This window comes from Phasianus colchicus, chromosome 1, assembly GCF_987193195.1.
Source record: "Phasianus colchicus chromosome 1, bPhaCol1.hap1.1, whole genome shotgun sequence".
Taxonomy (NCBI): Eukaryota; Metazoa; Chordata; class Aves; order Galliformes; family Phasianidae; genus Phasianus; species Phasianus colchicus.
Window position 1 is genome coordinate 37,075,726 of NC_143436.1, and position 22,168 is coordinate 37,097,893.

The following is a 22,168-nucleotide window of genomic DNA, read 5'->3' on the forward strand; positions in this document are numbered from 1 at the left end:
CCAGGCTGGTCTTGAATATCTGCAGAGGAGACTCCACAACCTCCCTGGGCAGCCTGTTCCAGTGCTCCGTCACCTCACCGTAAAGAAGTTCTTGCGCACATTGGTGCGGAACTTCCTGTGCTGCAGTTTCTGGCCGTTTCCCCTTGTCCTGTCAAGGGGCTGTTGTCTGAGCACTGCATGGTGCTGAAACTTCTGATCCTGACAGTGCCACCCCTGCGCTGGGTGCACCTTTCTGCTCCTGAATGAGAAGCTGTGCCACTGCAAGTCACCAGCCCTCCTTGTTCTGGGCTGAAAGTACCACAGGCACCCTGGGGGGGACCTCACTGAGGCCTTCCAATTCTTGAAAGGAACTCATGAACAGGAGGGAGGCCAACTTTTTACGTGGTCTGGGAGTGATAGGACAATGGGGAATGGTCTTAAACTAGAAGAGGGGAGATTTAGGTTAGTTGTTAGGAGGAAATTCTTTACTCAGAGTGCTATGAGGCACTGGCACAGGCCGCCCAGAGAAGCTGTGGGTGCCCCATCCCCAGAGTCGCTTCAGGCCAGGTTGGATGGGCCCCTGGGCAGCCTGAGCTGGTCAGTGGCAACCAGCCCATGGGAGAGGAGAGGGAATTGGGCCCCTTCCAGCCTAAACCATTCTGTGATTCTGTAAGTAGTACTGGCCCAACTCTAAGAAGGCAAAGACAGAGGTGCTATATATAGGTTGGAAAGTGGCATTTGACTCTTGGAAGAAAAAGAAGATAACTCTTGCAGAAGACGAAGCAAAAGCAGTTAAAAATCTCATAGTCATAAAGGGCTTCATTCCCAAAAGCAGCAAAGAGAAAGTGAAATGGCAGGGGCAGTTGCATGTGTGCACTCACAGCAGGCACAAAGAAGGACTGACAATATTCCACTGGTTTTCCTGGGGAGAGAAAGATCTCTGGCCTTAAACACAGAGAGGCATGTTCATCCACAGGTATTGGCAGGGCATCAGAAAGAATATAAATAGTCAATACAGAAATACTTGAAATGAGAAATTCCTTAAAAATACTTCAGCTTTACACAAGCATCAGTAGAAGACAAACAAAACAGTAAATCACTGTGGTTTGTTGGGTTCATCGGGTGTTACAAGCTGTTCAAAACTCAAATATTTTCCTTCTGTTCACTTGAATAGGACTCAGTGTATGTGCTTGTATGGAACTGACACATTTCACAGTGTGTTTCTTTTTGTTCAAGAAATATTTAGATGTTGTACTGAGGGACATGGTTCAGTGGGGAAATACTGGTGATAGGTGAACGATTGGACTGAATGATCTTTAAGGTCTTTTCCAATCTTGGTGATTCTGTGACTCTATACAGGGTTCAACAAATTACCAGCATTCATAATTTAGTTCTATCTCTGAGTATTCCTTTTCCACCAACAAGAGCAGACAGGTGCTTTTTTTTGTAAAACATTCTCTCTCCATTCCCCATACTCCTGACATTAAGCTCTACACAACGCTGCTGGTGTAGGTAGGGCTTTCCAAGCTTTTAAACCCTTGTTCCCTTCTTGGAGGGATTTACAGCTCTAAGAAATCCATTTTGTAAGCCGTAAGTGAACTGTTCACAGTATCGATCGTTCTCTACGTACATTATTAGCTGTGCCAGGAGACCACTCAGGAGCTTTGGACATGGAACACATCCCTCTGCTCTAAGCACTGTATAAAGACAGAGGGAAAAATATTGCTGGAGCTCAGTGCTAAGCTCTCAGCATAAGTCAGCATAAACAGATGGGGAAAATGGGCGAGAAAGCCCACAGGCTCTTCCAGTGTGGAATGCAGAGGCTTTGTGAGAACCTTCTGCACTTCAGTGCTTTTCAGCAAGCTTCTATTTCTGCACCAAATACTCCTTTCTGCACAGTGGAACTTCTCACGTTTGTAGGCAGTGAACATCACAGCCTTAAAGGTTGTTGCTTTATGGCAGAGCGAAGAATTTCACATCAAGCCTGGGACCTCATAAATGGATACCCTAGGTCTGATCTTTTTTTTAAAGGTAAATAAGTGATAAACAATAGTGCCATTGTCCAGAAAGTACAATTCTTACACCAAGGGCCTTTCATAATGAGAGCAGCATCATAAAAGTGCTTTGATCTACGAAGGATCAAATATCTTTGTTCTCTATTAACATAACTTTCTTTCCCAATGGAACATGGAGAATTCCTGATAATGGCACTCCATTAGGATAATTAGAAAAAGATTGTTCAGCTCTATTTCCCCTCTTAGAGCTCCCTGGCAAATTTCTCTTTCGTGTCGTTCAGATTTTCTACCCCAAATATTTCTGTCATAAGGAAAAAATTTAGAACTTTCACATTTATGACTCAGAAGTTTTGGCTGCCAACGTGATATTAACCAGCCATTAAAGGATTCTGAGGAGGGAGCCATGCTGAAAATTAAGCCATCAGCTTTTAAAAACCTAATAATTTCTTTTAATGTGAACAAGCTTGTAGATAACTATGTCATGGATTTTTTAACAAGGTAGCAGGAATGTGCCTGGCCTTATTCACAAGGGAGTCACGAGAGAGCGTTCCAGGAAAGGTGGGCCTCAAGGGACTGGAGGGTGTAGCATGACCAGAAGCAGGACTGTATGGCAGATGACAGACAGAGGAAGACACTTGTTAAGAGAGTGTTCCCAGACATCCCAACAGAAACCCCGACATCTTGCTCTGTCTTGCAGTGCAGTGGCATTGCCTCTCCCATCGGGGATACAGACCTGAGGCCACAGACAGGGCCAGCTGAAGAAGCCTTGTTTGGCCCCACAACCAGTGCCACTATGCCTACGCACACTGTTGTGAAACATCTACCATTCACCTTCCCAGGTTCTGGTTCAGTGAGTCACCCCTCATCCAGAAACTGCATCAGGGAAGTTTGAGGAGACTGCCTATGTAGATTTGGGGAATACTGGCAGAGGGGACACTCCCAGACTCTCCTGCTTTGGTGGTGAAGGAGACAGGCACAGGCTGGCAATGGGATCCTCATAGGCTTTGGTGGTTTTCCACAGCATCCTTGATCAGCAGGATGGATGCCAGTCATGGTAAAACACTCCAACCTGAAGAAAGGAAGTAATCAATGAAGAGATCGACTGATAACGCTGATCAAAGGGCACTAACATCATAGGAGAAAAGCATCTCATCAGTCACTCTGGGAAAAATGATGGCAGGAAAGCCAAGGGCACAGAAAACAGAGCCCCATCACACAAGTCTGAGAAAAGGGGTGAATGTGGGAAATGGGAAATCATGCATAGGAGACTCTGAGGTCTGTGCAGAAAAGTGGTCAGGAAATTGAGAAAATGAAGTCCTCTGGGAATATTTTTTTCCAAATCTTTTCATTCACTATTCTGTTAAAAAATACATTAAAAATCATGTGCCTGTTTGCTTCAGCTATATGAAAGAGTAAGCTGTAAACCCTGAAGTGCTTGGAAGGCTGGAGATCTGGGCAGCAGTGTTCTGAACCTGCTGGAGTGTTACAGCTCTCCATTTCAAAATCTTAGAGTGGGTGGGACATTCAGAAGGAAAACCAAGAAAACAGCCAGTACTGCAGCCCACCTCAGTGCATGCTCCTGCCTGCCTCTGAGCCCACTTGCACAGTCCAAATTCTGAAACCTTGCAGGTGGGGCATTACAGCAGGGACACAAGAAGAGACTTACACTCTTCAAAAATGTCTCTCAGCTGGTTTGCATTTGACTGTTCGTACAAGCTGGGGTCTTAATAACCATCACCATCACTGTTTCCATAAAGCCATATAGAAATATAATCGCTTTGCTGAGTGAGCATCCCTCTTTCACCCTGCATAATTACTTACTTTTTCTTTTTCACTGCAGCCCTGAGGCCAACATTTTGTGCTGGCTTGGGGAACCCGAGGGAAAAGTAATGAGTGGAGCGCTGTGAAGTCCCATGTGGGAGATGGGGCCAGAAGCCCAGCTTGCTGTCCCCAGGCAGAGGAGTTGGGGCCCCGTCTGCAGCACTTGATACACTCAGGGCCACCAGCACCCCAGTTCCATGCAGCAAGAAGCCAGCAGGCTCTGACTCCAGCTGGCCTGGTGCGTGTCTCTAGGCACAGAGGCCTGTGCTGTGAATTCAGTGCAACAGGGCTGTCCTCTGCCCTCAGTCCATAATCAAGGCCCATGTGCTCATACTCCCTCCAGTCTTTCTTTTCTTCTAAATAGAGTGGTCTTGACCATAAAATATATGAAGAACATTGTCTGGTCCACATCAATTCACCAAATAGCAGGACAAATACTGCTTGGGCTAAAACCATGCTGGGGAGTCTGTTAACAGCGTGTTGGTTTGTCTGTGCTTGAGCCCAAATCCTGCCCAATCTCATTGATCCAACCGGTGTTATGGAGTTTCTGGGACAAATCTGATGCTCTAGACTGATCGAGTCTAGGTTCAGGGTTAGCTCATCAGTGTCCATGGCAGGTCTGGAAGCACTATATTCCAGACAGCTAGGTGGATTTCTGCCTTTTCTTGGAAGTTTTCCAGGCACTCCAGCATCTAATTTCCCTGAGATCTGGCCAACGCAAAATTAAATTTGGGATGAGATCCAGTTGCCCATCAGCAGGCACTTTGCAATTGGGATGGAGCTTCGTGATTCAAAGAAGTTTCTCCAGGCAATTCTCCATGCAGCCACTCACTCCATTTGTGGCCTAGGACTCCCACCACAGCAGAACCCAAGGCTGAGCCATGCAGGAGCCTCCCTGCTTTCCACCCAGCAGCATGTTGGGCAAGAGGAGGCCACAACGAAGCAGATGTTTTCATTGCTCTGTTTCAACAAAAGCTTTTCATGGCTTAAAGCCTCTGGACTGCTTAGTAGAATTGGACAGAAAAAAAAAAAAAAAGCTGAAAGATAAACAAATATAATAATCAAGCCTAACCTTTGATCTATGTTGATCTGATAAAGCTCTGGCAGAGGGCCTACAGAAACGACTCAACATAGCACTTGAGGAGGATTGTGCTGAATTAAGCGGTACAAACACAGGCTTTGTGTTCATTGGCACTTTATAGACATTGACCCACTCACATGCTGATCTCAGGCAAAAACATTGACTTTTTACCTTCCAGAGGAATTACACTGGTCACATTATTATCTCCTCTCATGCAATTATATATCCGCTTATGTTATTTATGGTGCAATATCTTTGTGTCTCCCCACTATTCTGCAATCCCTCAGATTATAATGGGGCTTTACAACCAGGAAGCACAAAAAGCAGGACTTTCTACTCTCCAAGACAAAACTGCTCTGCTGTTGGTGTACAAGTGCCACATGCCAGCCCTCCTGGACGTTCCCCCAGGGAACATGTCACCACTCTTTCCTGTTCTTCTAACAAGAGATTAGACAAAGTTTGGCTTTTCTTGACTTTCCTGAGATTTGAACTGTGCAGGTCCTGGTGGTGACCTTCCAAACAGTGGAATTCCTACCAAAATCTAACCATGAAAGAAAATGGTGTGCTAGCATCTCATTCAGAAGAGAAAAAAAATTCACAGAATCACAGAACCATAGGGTTTGGAAGGGACCTCTGGAAATCATCCAGTCCAACCCACTGCTAAAGCAGCTCCTCACAGTAGGTCATACAGATGCATTCTGTGTATCTCCAGAGAAGGAGACTCCGCAACCTTTCTGAGCAACCTGTTCCAGTGCTCTATCACCCTCACTGTAAAGTTCTGCCTCATATCTGTGTGAAACTTCCCATGTTCCAGTTTGTGTCTATCACCCTTTGTTCTGTCACTGGAAGAGTGGAGGGAGAAGGAAGCCAGCCTCAAGAGGGAAAGATGAAAGTTGGTGGGAAAGGCAGATGTGATGGCAGTGAGTGGGGACTGTGCAGGAGCATGTGAGCTGTTTCCACACCACATCAACATCATCATGACAAAAACTTCTTCATGCAAACTTGTAAGAGCAGTTATTTTGCCATTCCACTCATGCTGCATGAGCTCTTCTCAATATGAGAGTTGTTCTCATCATTGTTCTCAAGACCAGTACATAGAAGCTCCCCAGCCACCCTTCCTCAGCCACACAGCATTCTTGAACAGGTTAGAAAACGGACTAAAAGGGACACAAATGGGAGTCAAATCAGCAGTTGTCATAGAAATAAAAAGTAAAGGTAGAATTCAACCATCATCTCAAAGAGCAAAGCTTCCTCATGAATCACTTCACAGGAGATCACCTACAACCATCATGTCCTGTGTGTGATAAGAGTGAGAAATACATTGAAAATCATTTCCTTTTCAAAAAATGCAGTTTTCCCCAGCTCAGACAGATTTTTGAACCAAATCATTTTACAATAGCACCATTGCAACTTCTGTGATGTTTTCTGCCAGATCAGATCCTGCTGCCTGCACTGAAAGCCTTACTTCTGTTTAGTCTTCTGTAAACATTTCACTGAGTGATGTTTACTACCACTCAGTCACTTCTGCCAGTACCCCAGGTGCAGCACTGCGAAGTTTATGATGGGTTTTTATGTTCCTATTGGCTAACTAACAGTCACACAGATATATCATTGCCAACAATTTAACAAGGTTAATTTTCGATCACAGGCCATGCTCTGTCTTATTATCTGTTACTCAGGTAGGGCAACAAATTGTAGTAGGCAATAAAAAAAGAAAGAAAAACAGCAGTTAACAGCTACATCCTCTCTTAGGTCAAATTTAGATCTTGTTTTACTTGGAAACATTAAGTCACCTTGCCGATACAGATATAATAACACTCCTGTTCTGTTCTTCAGATCAACAGAAACCCTTGACATGAAATACTGACATACTCTGGAAACAAGCCCTCTTCGGCTCTCCTCTCATCCCTAAACCCACAGGGAGGATGGTCCCCTACTCTCAGGTGAAAAAGCAGGGTGTGTATGGGCATCTGCTGATTTCAGTTAAGATGTACAGTCCCATCTACTTCTATGCAATCTGACTGCCTCCGCAACCTGCTATAAATTTGTAATGGATCTGAATGTTGCTGAAAAACTATGAAGTTGCTGCTGCTGCATCTTCATTTGTACTCTATCGAAGCTACCTTGGAGCACCTCCACATCTACAATCCACTCCCACTGTAGGATAGAGATATAACTAGAACATCTTGAATGATACATGAAGTAGGTACAGATATTTAGCCACCTTTTTTTTCACTAGATATAGAACCTACAGAATTACTACCTTCCAGCCAAATACTGCCAAGACTTAGATGCTTACGTTCAACTCGTTTAGAAACCACCTTTTCAATCTATCAGGTGCAAGTATGTGACACAGCATCTAGCAAAGTTCTTTCTTTCCTTTTGAGACTGCCAACACCAAGGGTATAAGCAATTCCTATGAGGTGCTGAAAGGTAAGCTGCATTTTAAGGAACAGTTGACAAGGCAACTCCATGAACTCCATGGATTTGATTTTCAGTTTTGGTTAAAAGGTCTGTATTCCTAAATTTAATTAAATGTCACGCATTCTTCCTATCCCACCAAAATCCATCAGTAAAACTGTCCTTGATTTTCTGTAAATACACAAATGATCTCAGAACAATTCTCACAAAGTTATCTAGCAGAGATGTGACCAGACTTAGTCAACATAAAACCTGAGAATGAAAATGAGTTTGGAATTTGTTTGAATAGCCACTCATCATTGGAGAAACTTACGTTTGAAATCCAAAGAAACATTATTTGTGGGAAGAGATGACCACATGCATGTTTGTCACAACTTTTTTGATCCAAGTGTGCTTCCATGGTCCCATGGAAAGAAACTCAATTCTACAAAGCTCATAGAATCATAGAATGGCCTGGGTTGAAAAGGACCACAGTGATCATTGAATTTCAACCCCCCTGCTATGTGCAGGGTCACCAACCACCAGACCAGGCTGCCCAGAGCCACATCTGCCTGAACTTGAATGTCTTCAGGATGGGGCATCCACAACCTCCTTGGGCAACCTGTTCCAGTGTGTCACCACCCTCCGTCCTCGAACCTTCCCACCCACCACCCTCCCTGCTCAAGAAACATGTAGATGTTATACTGAGGGACATGGTTTAGTGGGAAATATTAGTGGTACGCAGACAGTTGGACTGGATGATCTTGGAGTGATCTATAATTCTATTCCATGATTACTTTGGGTTTTGGACTTACTTGTTCCAATAATACAGAAATACTATTGCTTTGTAATTCTAAGTGACAGACCACAGGACAGAAGCTCGATCGATGGGTCACAGAGGAGGGGCTTTTAGTCTGACTGCTTCTCAGGGGCAGACGCAGGTACCCACACTGGAGCCCTCATCTCAACGATCCATGATGGGCAAGCCAGCCAAGTACTAGGGTGGGATTTTCCTTCTTCGATCAGAAAATTCATTCAGTTGTGCCCTAGTTGTGCTTAATTAATATAATCAGTCTAGATAATTTCCAGAACTTTGAGATGGTCTTTACAGACCAAGGGAAAAACAAAAACAGTCAATATGCAAAATTGCTAGAAAAGAGCAGAGAGGACCAGATCGGGCGCTCCTCATGAACACAGAGAAGCCCGATTCTGCATGGAAAAGGCTTTTACTTTGTGATGCTTTTCTTCCTTTACTGTCTCGAGGAGAAGATTGATGTGATTACAGCCCACTTACTGCTCCTGTCTCTCCACTAGAAGCCAAAGTCTTGAGTGAAAAACTGCAATTTGTGCATCTCAGAAGAAAGAAATTATGTAGAGAGTTGCAACTTTCTCAGAATTTGAACACTATAAACACAGGAACAACTGCAGCAATAATAAAGAGTTCACATGTCTTAAGGCCACACCAGTCGTCAGTTGCTTCCTCAAATTGGAAAATGATGAAGAAACAACAGCCAGGATGACCTGGCTGCTATTCCTTGTTGGTTTTGTTTCTCAGTATGTACAAGGACTGCTCTGAAAGTAATGCCTCCTATTTTATTATGTTGGCCCATTACATCAGAGGCAGATGTTGGTGGTATAGCAGCAGAGGTTGAACATTCCCACCAATCACCCATTCCATGTTATTGCCGTGTGACAGATGGCAGCAGAGGGGCACCCTGACAGAATGGCATCTGACATGGAAGTGCACATGAAGCAAAGGGGTGGCACTGAATTCCTCCGTGAGGAAAATTGGCACCCACTGACAGTCATTGACACTTCATGTTTATGGAGTCCAGACAGTGGGCGTGAGCACAGTAAGGCACTGGGTAGTGCATTTCAGCAGCAATGACAGCAGGTCACCTCCACTGGTGCAGATTTTTATGGGCACAGGATGCAGGCTCTTGTTCATCATTGGTGAAAATGCACGGCTTATAGTGGTAGCTGAGAATGTGCTCTATTAAGTAATGCTATTATGCGTTTTGGACCTGTTGTAGTTTCCATGGACATAAACAGGAGGCATTACTTTCAGAGCAACATGTGTAGTTATTCTTAGATCCTTAGGACTGGAAATCTACCATCAATCCCTCAGACCATCTTAATCCCAGGCCACAGGTGATAATTACAGCTAAGTTTTCAAAGCTGGGCAAGATTTTTCATGATGTTTGCAGTCAAAAGCCTGTGGATAAAGAGGGAACTAACACTTTCCAATTAAGATAGAAATACACCCACAGTTATTCACAATCATCTCAGTCTTGAGTGTTGTGGAATTGAATCCAGGCATACAGCTGGACACGGTATACACACAGATCTGTATCACAGAATGATGACTGTATAAGCAGCATTATGCTTTCAAGAAAGTTGAAGGAGATGGACGCTTCCACCCTCTTTTCACATCAGTGCCTCTGAAGACAATGTGAATTTTCTGTTTGCCAGAATACCATCAGTTTGAGAAGTTAGCCTGCTTTGATAAACACTTAATGAGCACTGAGGGCAGAACAGAACAGGTGCACAAGGAATATGCCTGAAGGATTTTGAAAGCAAGCCAGTGTAAAACTCACACATATCTGAGGCATGGTCTCCACCACCACCAAAGATAAACAATCATCCTTAGCCTTCTGGATCTAAAGAATCATGGTGTTAGGTTTTTCTTAGTTTTCTTTCTGTCAATCATGTAAACAAAAGAATTAAAATATGTTTTTCATTGAAGGCAGGCTATCTTCAGAAAGAACAAAGCCAGGCAAAAGGCTCCATCGCAATCTCTGTACTATGTAAAATAAAGGATGTGCAGCAGAACACCTCAACAAAAGCACTGAAGAAACCTGTAAAGCCCCTAGGTAGTTTGTGAACTGCTGCATGCACTAAGGTAAGAAATATTTACAGTCTTAGCCAAAGGCAGGTCACTTGTTTACATCTATGTCCCAGCAAGGGATGGTAGGAAAGAGTGCTGGCCTGGCTCCACAATTTTTTGCCATTTGAATGAGGGGGCAGGAGGAGTGATGAGACTAAGGGGGTGAAAGTACACAATCACCAGAAATGTCACAATTGCAGAATGGTTGAGTTTGGAAGCAAACTGTGGAGGTCGCGTTGTCTAACCCTCTGCTCAGGGGCTCTGCCCAGAGCCCCAGAAAGCTTCCGAAGATCTCCAGGGAGGAGATCATCACCTTCCATTCTTCATCCCAGCCTCTAGATGAACAATTCTCACTGCAGTTAGCCACTTCCAAATACAGTCAAATCAAGCATAAATCGTAGCAAAAGGCAATAGGTAATATTGGTAAAGGTAACCAGGAATATTTTAATTAAAACAATATGGATTAAGACCAGGAGCAGATAGAACAAGGTTTATCTTTCCCTTCATCTCCATGCGAGAACTCCTTTAGGTAGAGCACTGCAGAATCACAGAAGCCCACGGTTGGCAAGGACCTCGAGAGACCATCGAGTCCAACCCTCCTGCTAAAGCAGGCATCCTACAATAGGTCACACAGGTTCATGTCCAGATGGGTCTTGAATATCTCCAGAGAAGAGACTCCAGAACCTCTCCAGGCAACCTGCTCTATTACCTATGATTATTCCTTGATGAAAATTTTAAGCAAAACCAGGCCTTTTGTTATAAAGCCACTGTAAAGCAAGACACGAAAGGTAAAAGAAGGTAACAGTCCTACATAAAAGTAAAGCTGAGGTGACAGAATGTGCAAGATAGCATTAAAATGCTATAGCCCTTGACAGCATTATTCAGCAGAACAGGTAAAATGGCATCATGCTACAAACATGCATGCATTTAGGTGTTGCTGAAGGAAAGTGTAAACACTTTATCATTATTGAGTTTGAAAACAAAACAGGCATCATGTGTAAGCCAATGTTTACCAGACAAGAAGGCTTTTTATTAAATACTGCACGTTTATAGTCTACTTGTTCATTCTGAGCTGTACCATTGAAGTGTAGTCTGAAGAAATCAGTATTACTGCACCACAGTGAATGGGTCAGAATCTGCTTTCTTCATACTGCATACTTTTGCAGCCTGCAGGAAAACCTGGCCATTTAACCTTGGTATTTAAAGTTTTACTTATTTAGTAATTCATTCTTAAATCTTTCTATACATCTTTGTTATTATGGTGTGTAATCATCCTCCATTCCCTTACATGAAAAATAGCATTTCCCACTTTTCTCTCCTTTAAGAGAGCTGCTTCATGTATAACTTCAGATACAGGTTTTGAAAACTACTAAAATTTTTCATGTCAGAAGCCTCTTTTCCCTTATTTGCAAAGATTTTAGACCACTTACTGTTTTCACAGCATCTGCTTAAGTCACCTATGCAAAAGGTGCAATCTTTTTTTTTTTTTTAAATGTAATTTTGCACAGATGAAAGAACAGGCAGAAAGCCAACCCAATGTGATCAGCCCCATGACAAATTCAGTAGGTTGGTACTGTCTCTCTGCAATGTGTGCAGGGACTGTGGAAAGAGGGCCTCATTTCATTAAAGCTGAAAATGAAAAATAAGGCGTACTTTCCATTACTCATGTGACATTATTGAAAGGAAAATGGGACAAATACATTTGTGTACCTGAGGCAAATGTAAAAAATATATATATATATGTAGTTATCCTACAGCCACAATATGTAACTCAACCTCATGTGTTTATATTTTTGGTAAAATATAAGCAACAAAATATTTTTTCTAACTGAAACTGAAAATGTCTGCAAAACTAACTAATGGAACATGGGTGTACCAATACAAAATAGATCAACACCAACTTTCTTTAAACTGTTAAACTTTATTATAAATTAAAATTTCTTTACAAAAATTGCACATAATTGACCACTCTTAGGTTCTGATGCACTGGCATTTGCAATAGTTTCTTTAATCTTCAAGTTTAATAGTCTCTGCCATGAGTCCAATGCAGAAAAGGGCAGTAAGCAACCCTCTTAGAGCCTTCAAGTGCAACAAGCATACTTGTGGCCACGGCAGTTACACTTTCCTTAAGAGCGGCTGCTTTTGTTTTAAATCCTGTAATGAAAAAGTCTCAAAAAAGGTTTAAAAAAGGAAAAACCCAAAGTGGACTACTTGCTTTTTACTGTAAACACAGCCCAGTAAATTAATCCCAAACACAGATCTCTCAGGCATCAGTGAGAGTGTCAAGTGAATCAGGAACAGCAAAACAAAGAAAACAGAAAACAAAAGAAAAACATGAAAAAATAATGTCTGTCATTTGGATTAACTATACTTACGTACATGATGCTATGACAATCTGGCAGGGCCCAGAAGCGAGGCCAGACAGGAGTTCATTTTTCCAGAGAGGAGGGTCATGTTAATTGTTTTCAGCTTCATGGAAAGCAGACTGGAGGCTTGATATGCTCAGCAATACTCATCTGCCTTATGCAGATCTTAGGTATAGATCAGCCTGAAGAATCATTCAACTGATTTTGGCATTTAACAGAACTTATGGCTGACTGTACCCAGCGTTCAGAGATTCTTGCATTCTGTTCTGCAAGTGTTTAAACTTAAAAGCTCATCTAGGCTGACTCCAACCTCTTGGCACTTGGATACTAGTTTTCTCAGGTTATCAGTTTTACCTCCTCCTGACGCTTCAAACAAGAGTTGCTGCAAGAGATGGGGAAGCAGATATAAGATTTAGCCAAAGCTTGAGCATCACCACATCTAAGGATATGGGATATGCAGAAAATTTATAGGAAACCTCAAACTGAATCATAAGGAGAAAACATTACATCTTTCCATAGTGTTGCACATAGAGGTAACTTATGAAGAGCTCTCTGATATAAATGATGGACCTGTAAAATAAAAACAAATATTAAGTCAGCAGAATGCTGTGCACTCAAAGTCATTGATTTTAAGCTCAAAAATCAAATGTAATACTTTTTTTTTTTTTAAATCAGTTTTTCAAGCATTATGTTGTTACCAAATGAAAAGGCAAGTTCACTTCTGACCTTAATTCTGACCCTTGAATGTACATGATTAATTACATAAAGACAACTATTTTTCTTCACAAGACTCTTGCCTTGTTCATTGCACAGGATGGAACACATTCAGAGAATAAAGCAGCTTACTTTGTCTCTTTCACCTTTTAATTCTATAGGTTTTCTCTTATGACATCTATCACCTATCCATGCTTTAACACGGCTTCAGCTTATATGCCTGCAACACTTGCAAAACAAAATGGCTTTGTTGTTTTTTTGTTTTTTTAAATCATTTTACATCTGGAAAGAACCAAAAAGATTTAATGCAAACATCTACAGAAGCCTCCTTCAACTACTGCTATTTCAAGTACCAACACTAATCAGAGTGTAATTGGTGAAGGGGTTTGTTAGCATTTAAAACTTCCATAACCATATATAATATCCATATCGGATAGTATATAACCCTATAAATGAGCTGAAGGGAATGACAGGTTTTCCAGGGACAGGAAATCCAGAATCTGAATCATAACCCACTCTTCAAACAATATTTGTTTATCACAATAAATTACAGTTATCTGCAACTGTCACTGGTTTGTACAGTTGTGAAACTTCTTACTACATCCCTAACTGGGCATTTCTCTCCTCTCTCCCACCCTCCCATCCCTAAAATTAAAAACAAATAACTGCACTTTGTGTGCCTGTTTGAGTGATTTTACTTCACATTGCATGGTTAGTCAGGTGGTTGCAGAAGAAACCTATATGATTTCTTCTTGGTGTCATCCAACTACATTATTTTACATATGCTTTATTTCTAATTGGTTCATCTTTTTCGAGAGCCCTCTTCTGAATTCGTTTGAAACATTTTTCCAATTGTGTAACTAAATAAAGCAGTGACCTTCTAAGTCAGTCTTACTATATGTACGTAGTGCCTGAAAATGTAGTCCTCCTAATACAATGACTGAAGCAGGGATCTGTGACTAATTGCAGATGACACAAAATCATCAATACAGAGACAGAATTAAGGTTGAGTATGCAACCATGCCTTTTCTGTCACCTGACTGAACTATTTGATCTTATCAACTAAATAACTGCCTACTTGGGAGTATTCTTTTTTATTGACGTTAAGAGACAGTAAAAAAGGAAAAGATTTCATAACTGAATATAACAGTAGCCATGCTACCCATTATATATCAGTTAAAGCTTTGTTTTAAAAGAAAAACTACTGACAGAAGAGAAGGGTGCTGAGAAGCAGGCTCTACAAGAATAACACGTAATGTGAAACCACAGAGGAGTAGCTCAGAAATGCCACAACCAAGTGGTGAGTCACAAACCCAGGGCCTCCTGGATCCCCTTTAATACACAGCATCTTTCCGCGAGCAGAACATTTTGGGTGACAGCAACAACACCAGGAAGATCCATTCTGTTTGAGCTGAAAAGTGACTCTGTTGCTGTACCAAAAAACACTTTATTTGTGTACAGAGGGATAAAAACACTCTCCACACAAATACTATATATTAATAAATTCATTATTTTAGGAGGAAAAAAGCAGATAGCTTTCAGGGAGATCACTACTTAAGCTCTCTACATACATTTGCTTGGCAGAATCACCATTCCAACTCCTGTAAACAGTAGTTGTTAACATCTTCCAGAACAAGAAACCTTTTATCCCTCTATTGCATTTGAAATGCTAGTCATCTTCTCCGGGTCAAACAAAACAAAGTAGAATACAGGCTCCCCAACAGAAGAAAGATACAAATAGTATCAGAAATATAAAATATAATCCTTTCTACTTCATTTGCTAAAGGTATTTCTCACACTTGAAGCAAATGCTTCTGTGTTTATACACAGAATATTTCAACTATCAAGAAACCTTGAGTTTAAGAGCACCGTTGATTTACATAAAGCAAAGGAACAAACAAATCTACAGAACTTTATAATTATTCATTTTAGTAAAGTGCATTGACTTACTTCTCTTTGTCCCATTAGAAAGCACTCGGCAGCAATGGCTCTGAGAAAAAGAAACAAAAATATTTATTCTTGAATTATTTTAAGCGCCATTATCGGCAAAATACTGATGTGGAATGGATCTACAAATTCCTTGTGAAGAAACTGACTAACTTCCAATGATATTAATCTACAGTGAAAAGATAGAAATAGCCATTTTTTAAAAACAATCTTACATGAGCAAGACATTTCAGTGGTTCCCCATTATGAACAAACACTGAAGAAAAAGATCAGTTCAGCATCACTGGATAATGGAGATTACTGCTATTGTGATATATAAAGGGGAGGGTAGAGAGGAGGAGACAGAAGTCAATAGTTGAATTAAAAAAGGCAACTTGTAAATACATCATTCATCTTTATCTGCGTAATATCCATTCACATAAGCTTCTCCAAGAGGGAAATTCCATTCACTTGTTACTGTAAAGACATGACAGCACCTTGTCTGTTGCAACAAAGTAACTGTTTAAATAAAATAATGAGAGACTTCCAGCACAAGCCAAATTTGAAGGATGTTTCAGATTTACCTTTGTGATGTAAACCTTATAAACAAAAGTACTATCTATGAAAACAGATGTATGACTGTAGCATTACATTTTCCAGATGGCCAGGCATGTTGGGATATTATATGTAAACATCTTGGCTTGCAGTTTCAGAATTTGAACATTGCTCTCCTCCCAGTATCGCAGAAGTAGTCTGTAAAAGGCATTCATGAGAAAGGAACACTGCTCTAATCACTGGAAGCAGAACAGCAATGCAAAGATAAAAACACATTATACAATGTATATTACACCTAATCTCAACCAAGAGCTGCAGGTAGGAAAAAGAGGCCCGACATCACACACAGTACTGACTGAGAATGTTTTCAGAAAAAGATGCACGTTAGGAGAGTAACTACATCGTATAAAATCAGAGAGAAAATATGATCTTGGCACAAGATTTGTTTTTAGCAACTGTTCATTTGAACGATTACTTCTGCAGTCATGTGACTACAAGCTACTACGCAGTCAGTTCTGCTCACCCATTTCACGTAGTATCAACTTGGTCTAAGGAAGCTGTAAGCTCCACCTCAACAGAAATGCAATTTGGTTTAAGATGCAGCCATTCACCTTCCTACACCAAAAGGTAGGTGTCATATTCTCTCCCTGTACCAATAACATGCTTCTTCTTTAACATCTAGCTTTGAAATCTCAGCAGCCCCTACTGATGACAAACAGTAAGCATTCAGGGACTTATCAAACCTATTCAACGGAATGTTTGTGAGTTCACAGAAGCTGAATGCACTGATACAAGTTTTCTAATCCTGGAAAGAATGAAGAATATGGAAGAATGTGTTTTGAAATATTGTTCAGTAACTGTCAGCATGATGTCTACTTTAATTGCTTTTGTCTCCCATAAGATCTTTCCAAAATGATTTGGAAATCACTTTCTAAAGTGATTTGTCTTCACTATGAAGCACCAAGCCTTAAGGTAACACTGTTATATACTGGTATAACCATTTTATTTTGCTCCACATTGAAACTATACTTATAATAAACACAAGATTTTAATATACCACTAATACTTTCCATACACTTGAGATGTTGACATTTTGACTCGTGCAAAATGGATAAATTTATTAACAGTTCCTATGTAATTATATACTCTGTAAATAGTCCAGAAGTCTGTAAAATACTAGAAAGAGATTGAGATGATGTCAGAAAGCACAATATACCTCAAAAAAAAAAAAATGCAGTACAAGGAAGAAGTTTCACTATTCTAGTAGAAATCAAATTGCATGCATCTTGTAATCTTGTACAAAGAAGTGGTAATTGTGCTACGTGTTCACCTTGATGACACGTATTTCTACATACCTCAGTGCAAGTCCAGGATTAGCAGGCATGGTAGAACAAAACCTTTCCAAAGCTTTGGAATGTTGAGATTTTGGAATACAGCTCAAGTAGAAGAAAACCACCTGTAAAATTTGAATTATAAATATTGATCTGCTATATAGATGTCTAATTTTGCTAAGAATAACAGAGAAATAAACTACAAACTTTGTGACCAAAGTAATTTAACACCCACAAATCTTATCCCTTCAGTGGTACAGAAATCAATTCATACAGAAGCTAATACCACTAATATTTTAGTCCTTCCAGTTCATATTTAGTAAGCAAGAAGAAATGCACTGAATGTTAGCAAAACGAGACACAGGATTTACAGATCCAGAATAAAACTCACTGAAGTGCTCATCTTGATCTTTCCCTTACTATTCTATTCCTTTTGTTTCTCAACCACTGTAATAAAAACTGACAGCTTAAATACCGTTTCCATCCTTCAGCATTAGAGCTCTGCAGACCCCTTTTGCTCAATAACTTCTTCTCTCCTTTACAGTTTCTCTTTTCACAAAGAAAGAATAGTTTGCCATTAAGAGCTGTATTCACACCATATCAAAACATGTCACTTATTAAGGCTTCTCTTATCCTCTACTCAAGAAGTCACTGCTAGATACTTTCCTGCTTGGAACACTATACACTCCTCAGATTTTTATTAATTCCTAGCTGTCAGTGTACAAATAGTACCAATGCTGCATTTTGACAATTAGAAATATTTGTCAAAAGGATATCAGTCTTTTTGTTTGATTAAAAACGCCCATGCAAACGTTTTTACCTTGTTATGAAACTCGTAATTGGTCCAATAATCAGCAGCACTAAAAGGAATTGGGTATCGTGTGGGAACCGTAACCAGACATCTGTTCACTAAGTCAGTAAAAACCTTGAATTCTTGAACTTTGTTGCTGGATCCAACAACCTTGTTATTCATAAAAACAAGGTAACTGGAAGGAAAAAAAAAGATAGTTACAGTGGCCTTCACTGAATAGTTTGGAGATTAAACTACTTTCCTCCCCAACAACTTACTCCAGCCAGATGTTCTGAACAATTTCCTGCTGCATCACTGCACCAAGAGCTGCTTCATAAGCATCCAGTGCTTCACTAACACTCGCATGAAGAGACTGGCACAAACTGTTTATATCAGAAGTTAAAAAAAGTTATATGTTATTTACACAATGCACACACTTCTAAATTAAGGGTTAGAAACAATGCTTTCCAATTCTGAGATAAACTGAAAACTGTTTTTTGGTTCAAATGCACAACAGACTAATTTTGACAGAATATTAAAATGGGGAAATCTCAACTGCTTATAAGGAATAATACAACTTATACAGTTTAAAATGCAACTCTCAAATTGTCTTCTATTCTTATATCTCTTATTAATTCTTTTACATAGTTAGAGTGCTCTGACAAATCCTGAAGGGACACACCCTCAGTAAATGATTAATGTTCTGCAACTGAAAACTCCATTTACTCAGACCCATGAGCTGTTTTTCAGAAATACTTTAGGAAGTCTCACCAGTATATCTGCCAAAGATATGGGATTTGCTGGTTTACAATGTCGTCTGTAAGATGCTCTTTATAGAGAGGTGCTGTAAATTCAATTGGCATTGGAAAATTCAAGAGATATCTAAAAGAGAAAAAGTGGTGATAAATGGTAACATGGACATATCATTTAGCGTAGAATCTCAATTCAGGAGATGTATTAAAAAGATGCATCTACTGTTCTTAGAGATTAGTTTAATGCTGCCCAGAAAGATATAAGAAAGTATTCCATATAATTACAGAAATACTTTATAGAGAAAGCATTTTATTCCATTATGTGATGATATGAGAAATGTTTCTTTCTCTGGCACAACTATCCCATAAAACCTAGGATACAATTACCTACCACAGTCAGCTACACTGCACTGCCAATCTTAAATTCAATGTAAACAAACACAACCAGGAATAAAAACCTAACACCCAACTTGGAGATAAAAACATTTCACGGCCTTATCTACATTTAAGCTTCAGCAAATAAGTTCTTCCTTTGAAAGCCTTCAAAGGCAACTAACTTTATAGACTTCCTGAAATTTTCAGTATGCAAGCTTCCTATAGTTCAGTAGGTGCCCAAATTTTAGATGGAGTTTCAGCAGACTGGTTACCAACCTGCACTTCTTCAGCAACAACAGTCTGTTCATGAAAAGCATGGACCCCTGGATGGAGGCCTTTTGTAAATGCCTTAAATAACAAGTTTATGCTATGAAGTTTTTTGCTTCCAGCTTTGAAAAAGCAACTTAGGGATACAACATATTTGACTGATGCCCATTTTCCCCATAACTTGCTGCCTGTTTTGTCTTTTTTTCATCTTATGGCTTTGCAGTTTAGTTATGAATGCACAAACAACTTACACAAATCTCAGAAAATATCAAAGCATAATTCAGTGAAGTTTTACTAAGGTTTGCCAAGCTAAAAGCAAAAGAGTTACAGACTGTCCTGCTGTTCAAAAAAGTGTCAGTATTACCAAAACTTGCACAGAAAATATCATAAACATACCTTAAGAGATCCATGGAATCATGCTGTTGGTAGGTATTCTCAAAGAAAGCTGCCACAAAATCTTGCAACAGTGGAAGAACACTGCCTGACCTTTCCTGTTTTTTGTTGGTTTTTTAAATTAAAAAAATTAAATCAGACATAAACCTGAAGCTGACAAGAAAAATTTAAGCATAATAAATATTAAGTGCTGTCTATCTCAGTAATACTCCTTTGCTTCGGTCTCTCAAGAATGATGTTTAATTCAGTCGGAAAGTAGAAGGAAAAAAAGGAAAACTTCTTACAAGAAGTTACTATTACTGTCTATTATTATTTCGTAAGGATACTAACACTGGATTAGAACAGTTTGAGGTATAAGTTTATCCATGCATACAATTCCTTTGGTTACATTAAATCTTGTCACTAATCTTGGCAGTTCTATGTTAAATTCATATAAAGAAGAACAAGACATTACAAAAATATCATGAAGATTAATCAGTTTGATTAAAGTGTTTGAAACGACATACAACCCCCAAAACTTTTCTAAAGCCAGCAGGCCAAAAGAGACAGTTTCAGGGCAGGGTATTACCTGTGAAATAAGAAATTTACACAACTGATAAAAAATTTCTGCATTCTGAGGACTCTTCTCAAATGCTCCAATCCACACTCCATAGGCACTTTCACTCTGCTCCATCTGCAAATATAAGGTGGCCAAACTCTCCAAGAGCAGACAGTTGTTAGGGCAGAGCTCCAATAAGGATCTACAGAGTTCTGCTGCAGACTCCCACCTGAAGTAAAAGATAAAGGTTATGTTTAAAAAAGCAGAGTTGAACACTCTAACTGGAAGGGTTTGGAAATATCTTACCTCTCAAGAAGCTTCAATAAAGCTATCATGTTCCTATAGAGAGGAAAGCATACAGCTATTCTTTTGTCAGCCTCAAGGCTTTCATCAGTACATGTTTTGACTGCATCTTCAAAACAAAAATATTAGAATTAAGACCTTAGACCTCAAGTAACGTCAAGTATTACTTAAAGCTTTAACATCACAAAAATTATCCCTTAATTACAAAATTACAAAAGCATGGGAAGTTCTCAACAACGCTCTTGTGAGTTATTAAAAATAGAAAGATGACTATTGTTGGCAAAGTTTTTTTTTTTTTCATTAACGTATCACAATGAAGAATGAAAGTCCTTCAGGAGTTTCATTCCTCATTCATTTAAAAACAACAAAAACTCAAATAGAATAGGAAACATTCTACCAGTGAACTATTCAAACTGACAATATATCACCTACTTAGAGTTACATAGCAGTAATTCCAGAATAGCTGCTGAAATCAGTTCTATTGAGGCAAGAACTAACATGGGCAAATTCTTTTTACGTTAAGAAAAACAAAGTTACTAAATTCCAATACTAAACAACATGTTACCATGGCTAGACTACTATCGACAAAGATTATGCTTGAATATTTACTTGCACACTGTATTGTCATCTGCAGCATATTTATATTCCACAACAGTTCAATATTAGTGAAGCTAACAAACTAAATACTGACATTCAAACAACACCAGTACAAAGTCTTCCCCTGGCAGTGCCTAAGTCAATTTAATTTCTTCTGGTATCTTCATTAGACATCTTTTAAAAAAACACTCTTATTTAAACTCCAAATGAAGACAAACAGAGGCTTTGCTCTGCATCTTCTAAGGAAGCATAATAATCTTCCAGTAAAACAGCTTTCCAACTGATATACCCCACTAGGGATGGGGGGATAGAGAGGTAATGAGCACAGAAGCCTGGCTTTTCTAAGTCTACAAAAAGAAGTAATGCCGTACTGTCACAAGCTACTGTTCCCTATCTTGCTAGAATATCATAGTTCAGAGAAGAAAAGCTACAGCTTTCAACCACAGATGAAAAAGTGCAGGTATTAAGTATCCAAACTATGGAGTTTCCTTATTCTTCTGTTCAAATCAAGATGAAATATGCACTGGATTTAATCCCAGTGGTTTAACATAGCAGCAATATCACACCACCAATGAAATTTCAGAAGTTGCATAATATTTTTTCAACTGTAAAAAAAGTGAGTAATGTATTGAGTAGTTTACCCCCTTAATCTTACCTTCAAACATAGCTAACAGTGTATCAGGATCAGTCTTCACATCTTGAACTGTTTGCCACGGTATTAGAAATGGCTCTTTGTTCATTATCCTTGAGGGACCAACGTTAGCTGGATCATAGAACTTGACTGGGAGAATGTTGAATTCAATTAAATGTATGTAAGACAGCCAAGCCAAGCAACGGTCACTTAAAGTAAGGCGTTCTGATATTATCTTTTCATTTGCTGATTTTAAAGCATTCTGTAAAGGTTAGAAGAAATACATTGTATGTTTTAACCATATAATCTTTTAGGTATAGGAATGAGGAAAGGAAACAGGAAAAGTTCTAATGTTCCAAATCTTTCCTATGGAGAACAGGAAATAATTCATGCCCAATCAAGATTAAATTTGGCTTAGTGAGTGTGTGACTATATTCAAGAAATACA

At 39.7% G+C, this 22,168-nt stretch overlaps 1 protein-coding gene across 2 annotated transcripts in view; it reads right to left on the reverse strand.

The window, feature by feature from the left end:
• Positions 1 to 12,086: 12,086 nt before the first annotated feature.
• The window catches only part of ZFC3H1 (zinc finger C3H1-type containing), a 37,503-nt gene continuing 27,421 nt past the window's right edge, over positions 12,087 to 22,168 (reverse strand). The window contains exons 24-35 of one of the 2 annotated variants that reach the window (XM_031589709.2): positions 21,746 to 21,983; positions 20,497 to 20,602; positions 20,221 to 20,419; positions 19,656 to 19,750; positions 18,637 to 18,747; positions 18,144 to 18,248; positions 17,896 to 18,061; positions 17,100 to 17,200; positions 15,841 to 15,942; positions 15,214 to 15,253; positions 13,057 to 13,119; positions 12,087 to 12,931 (exon numbers count right to left, since the gene is read on the reverse strand). In XM_031589709.2, coding sequence (XP_031445569.2) covers positions 12,794 to 12,931; positions 13,057 to 13,119; positions 15,214 to 15,253; positions 15,841 to 15,942; positions 17,100 to 17,200; positions 17,896 to 18,061; positions 18,144 to 18,248; positions 18,637 to 18,747; positions 19,656 to 19,750; positions 20,221 to 20,419; positions 20,497 to 20,602; positions 21,746 to 21,983 — 1,464 coding nt within the window. In that variant the 3' untranslated portion in view covers positions 12,087 to 12,793. Of the gene's footprint in view, positions 12,932 to 13,025; positions 13,120 to 15,213; positions 15,254 to 15,840; positions 15,943 to 17,099; positions 17,201 to 17,895; positions 18,062 to 18,143; positions 18,249 to 18,636; positions 18,748 to 19,655; positions 19,751 to 20,220; positions 20,420 to 20,496; positions 20,603 to 21,745; positions 21,984 to 22,168 lie in introns of both variants that reach the window. The other variant, XM_031589710.2, reaches the window with a different exon arrangement.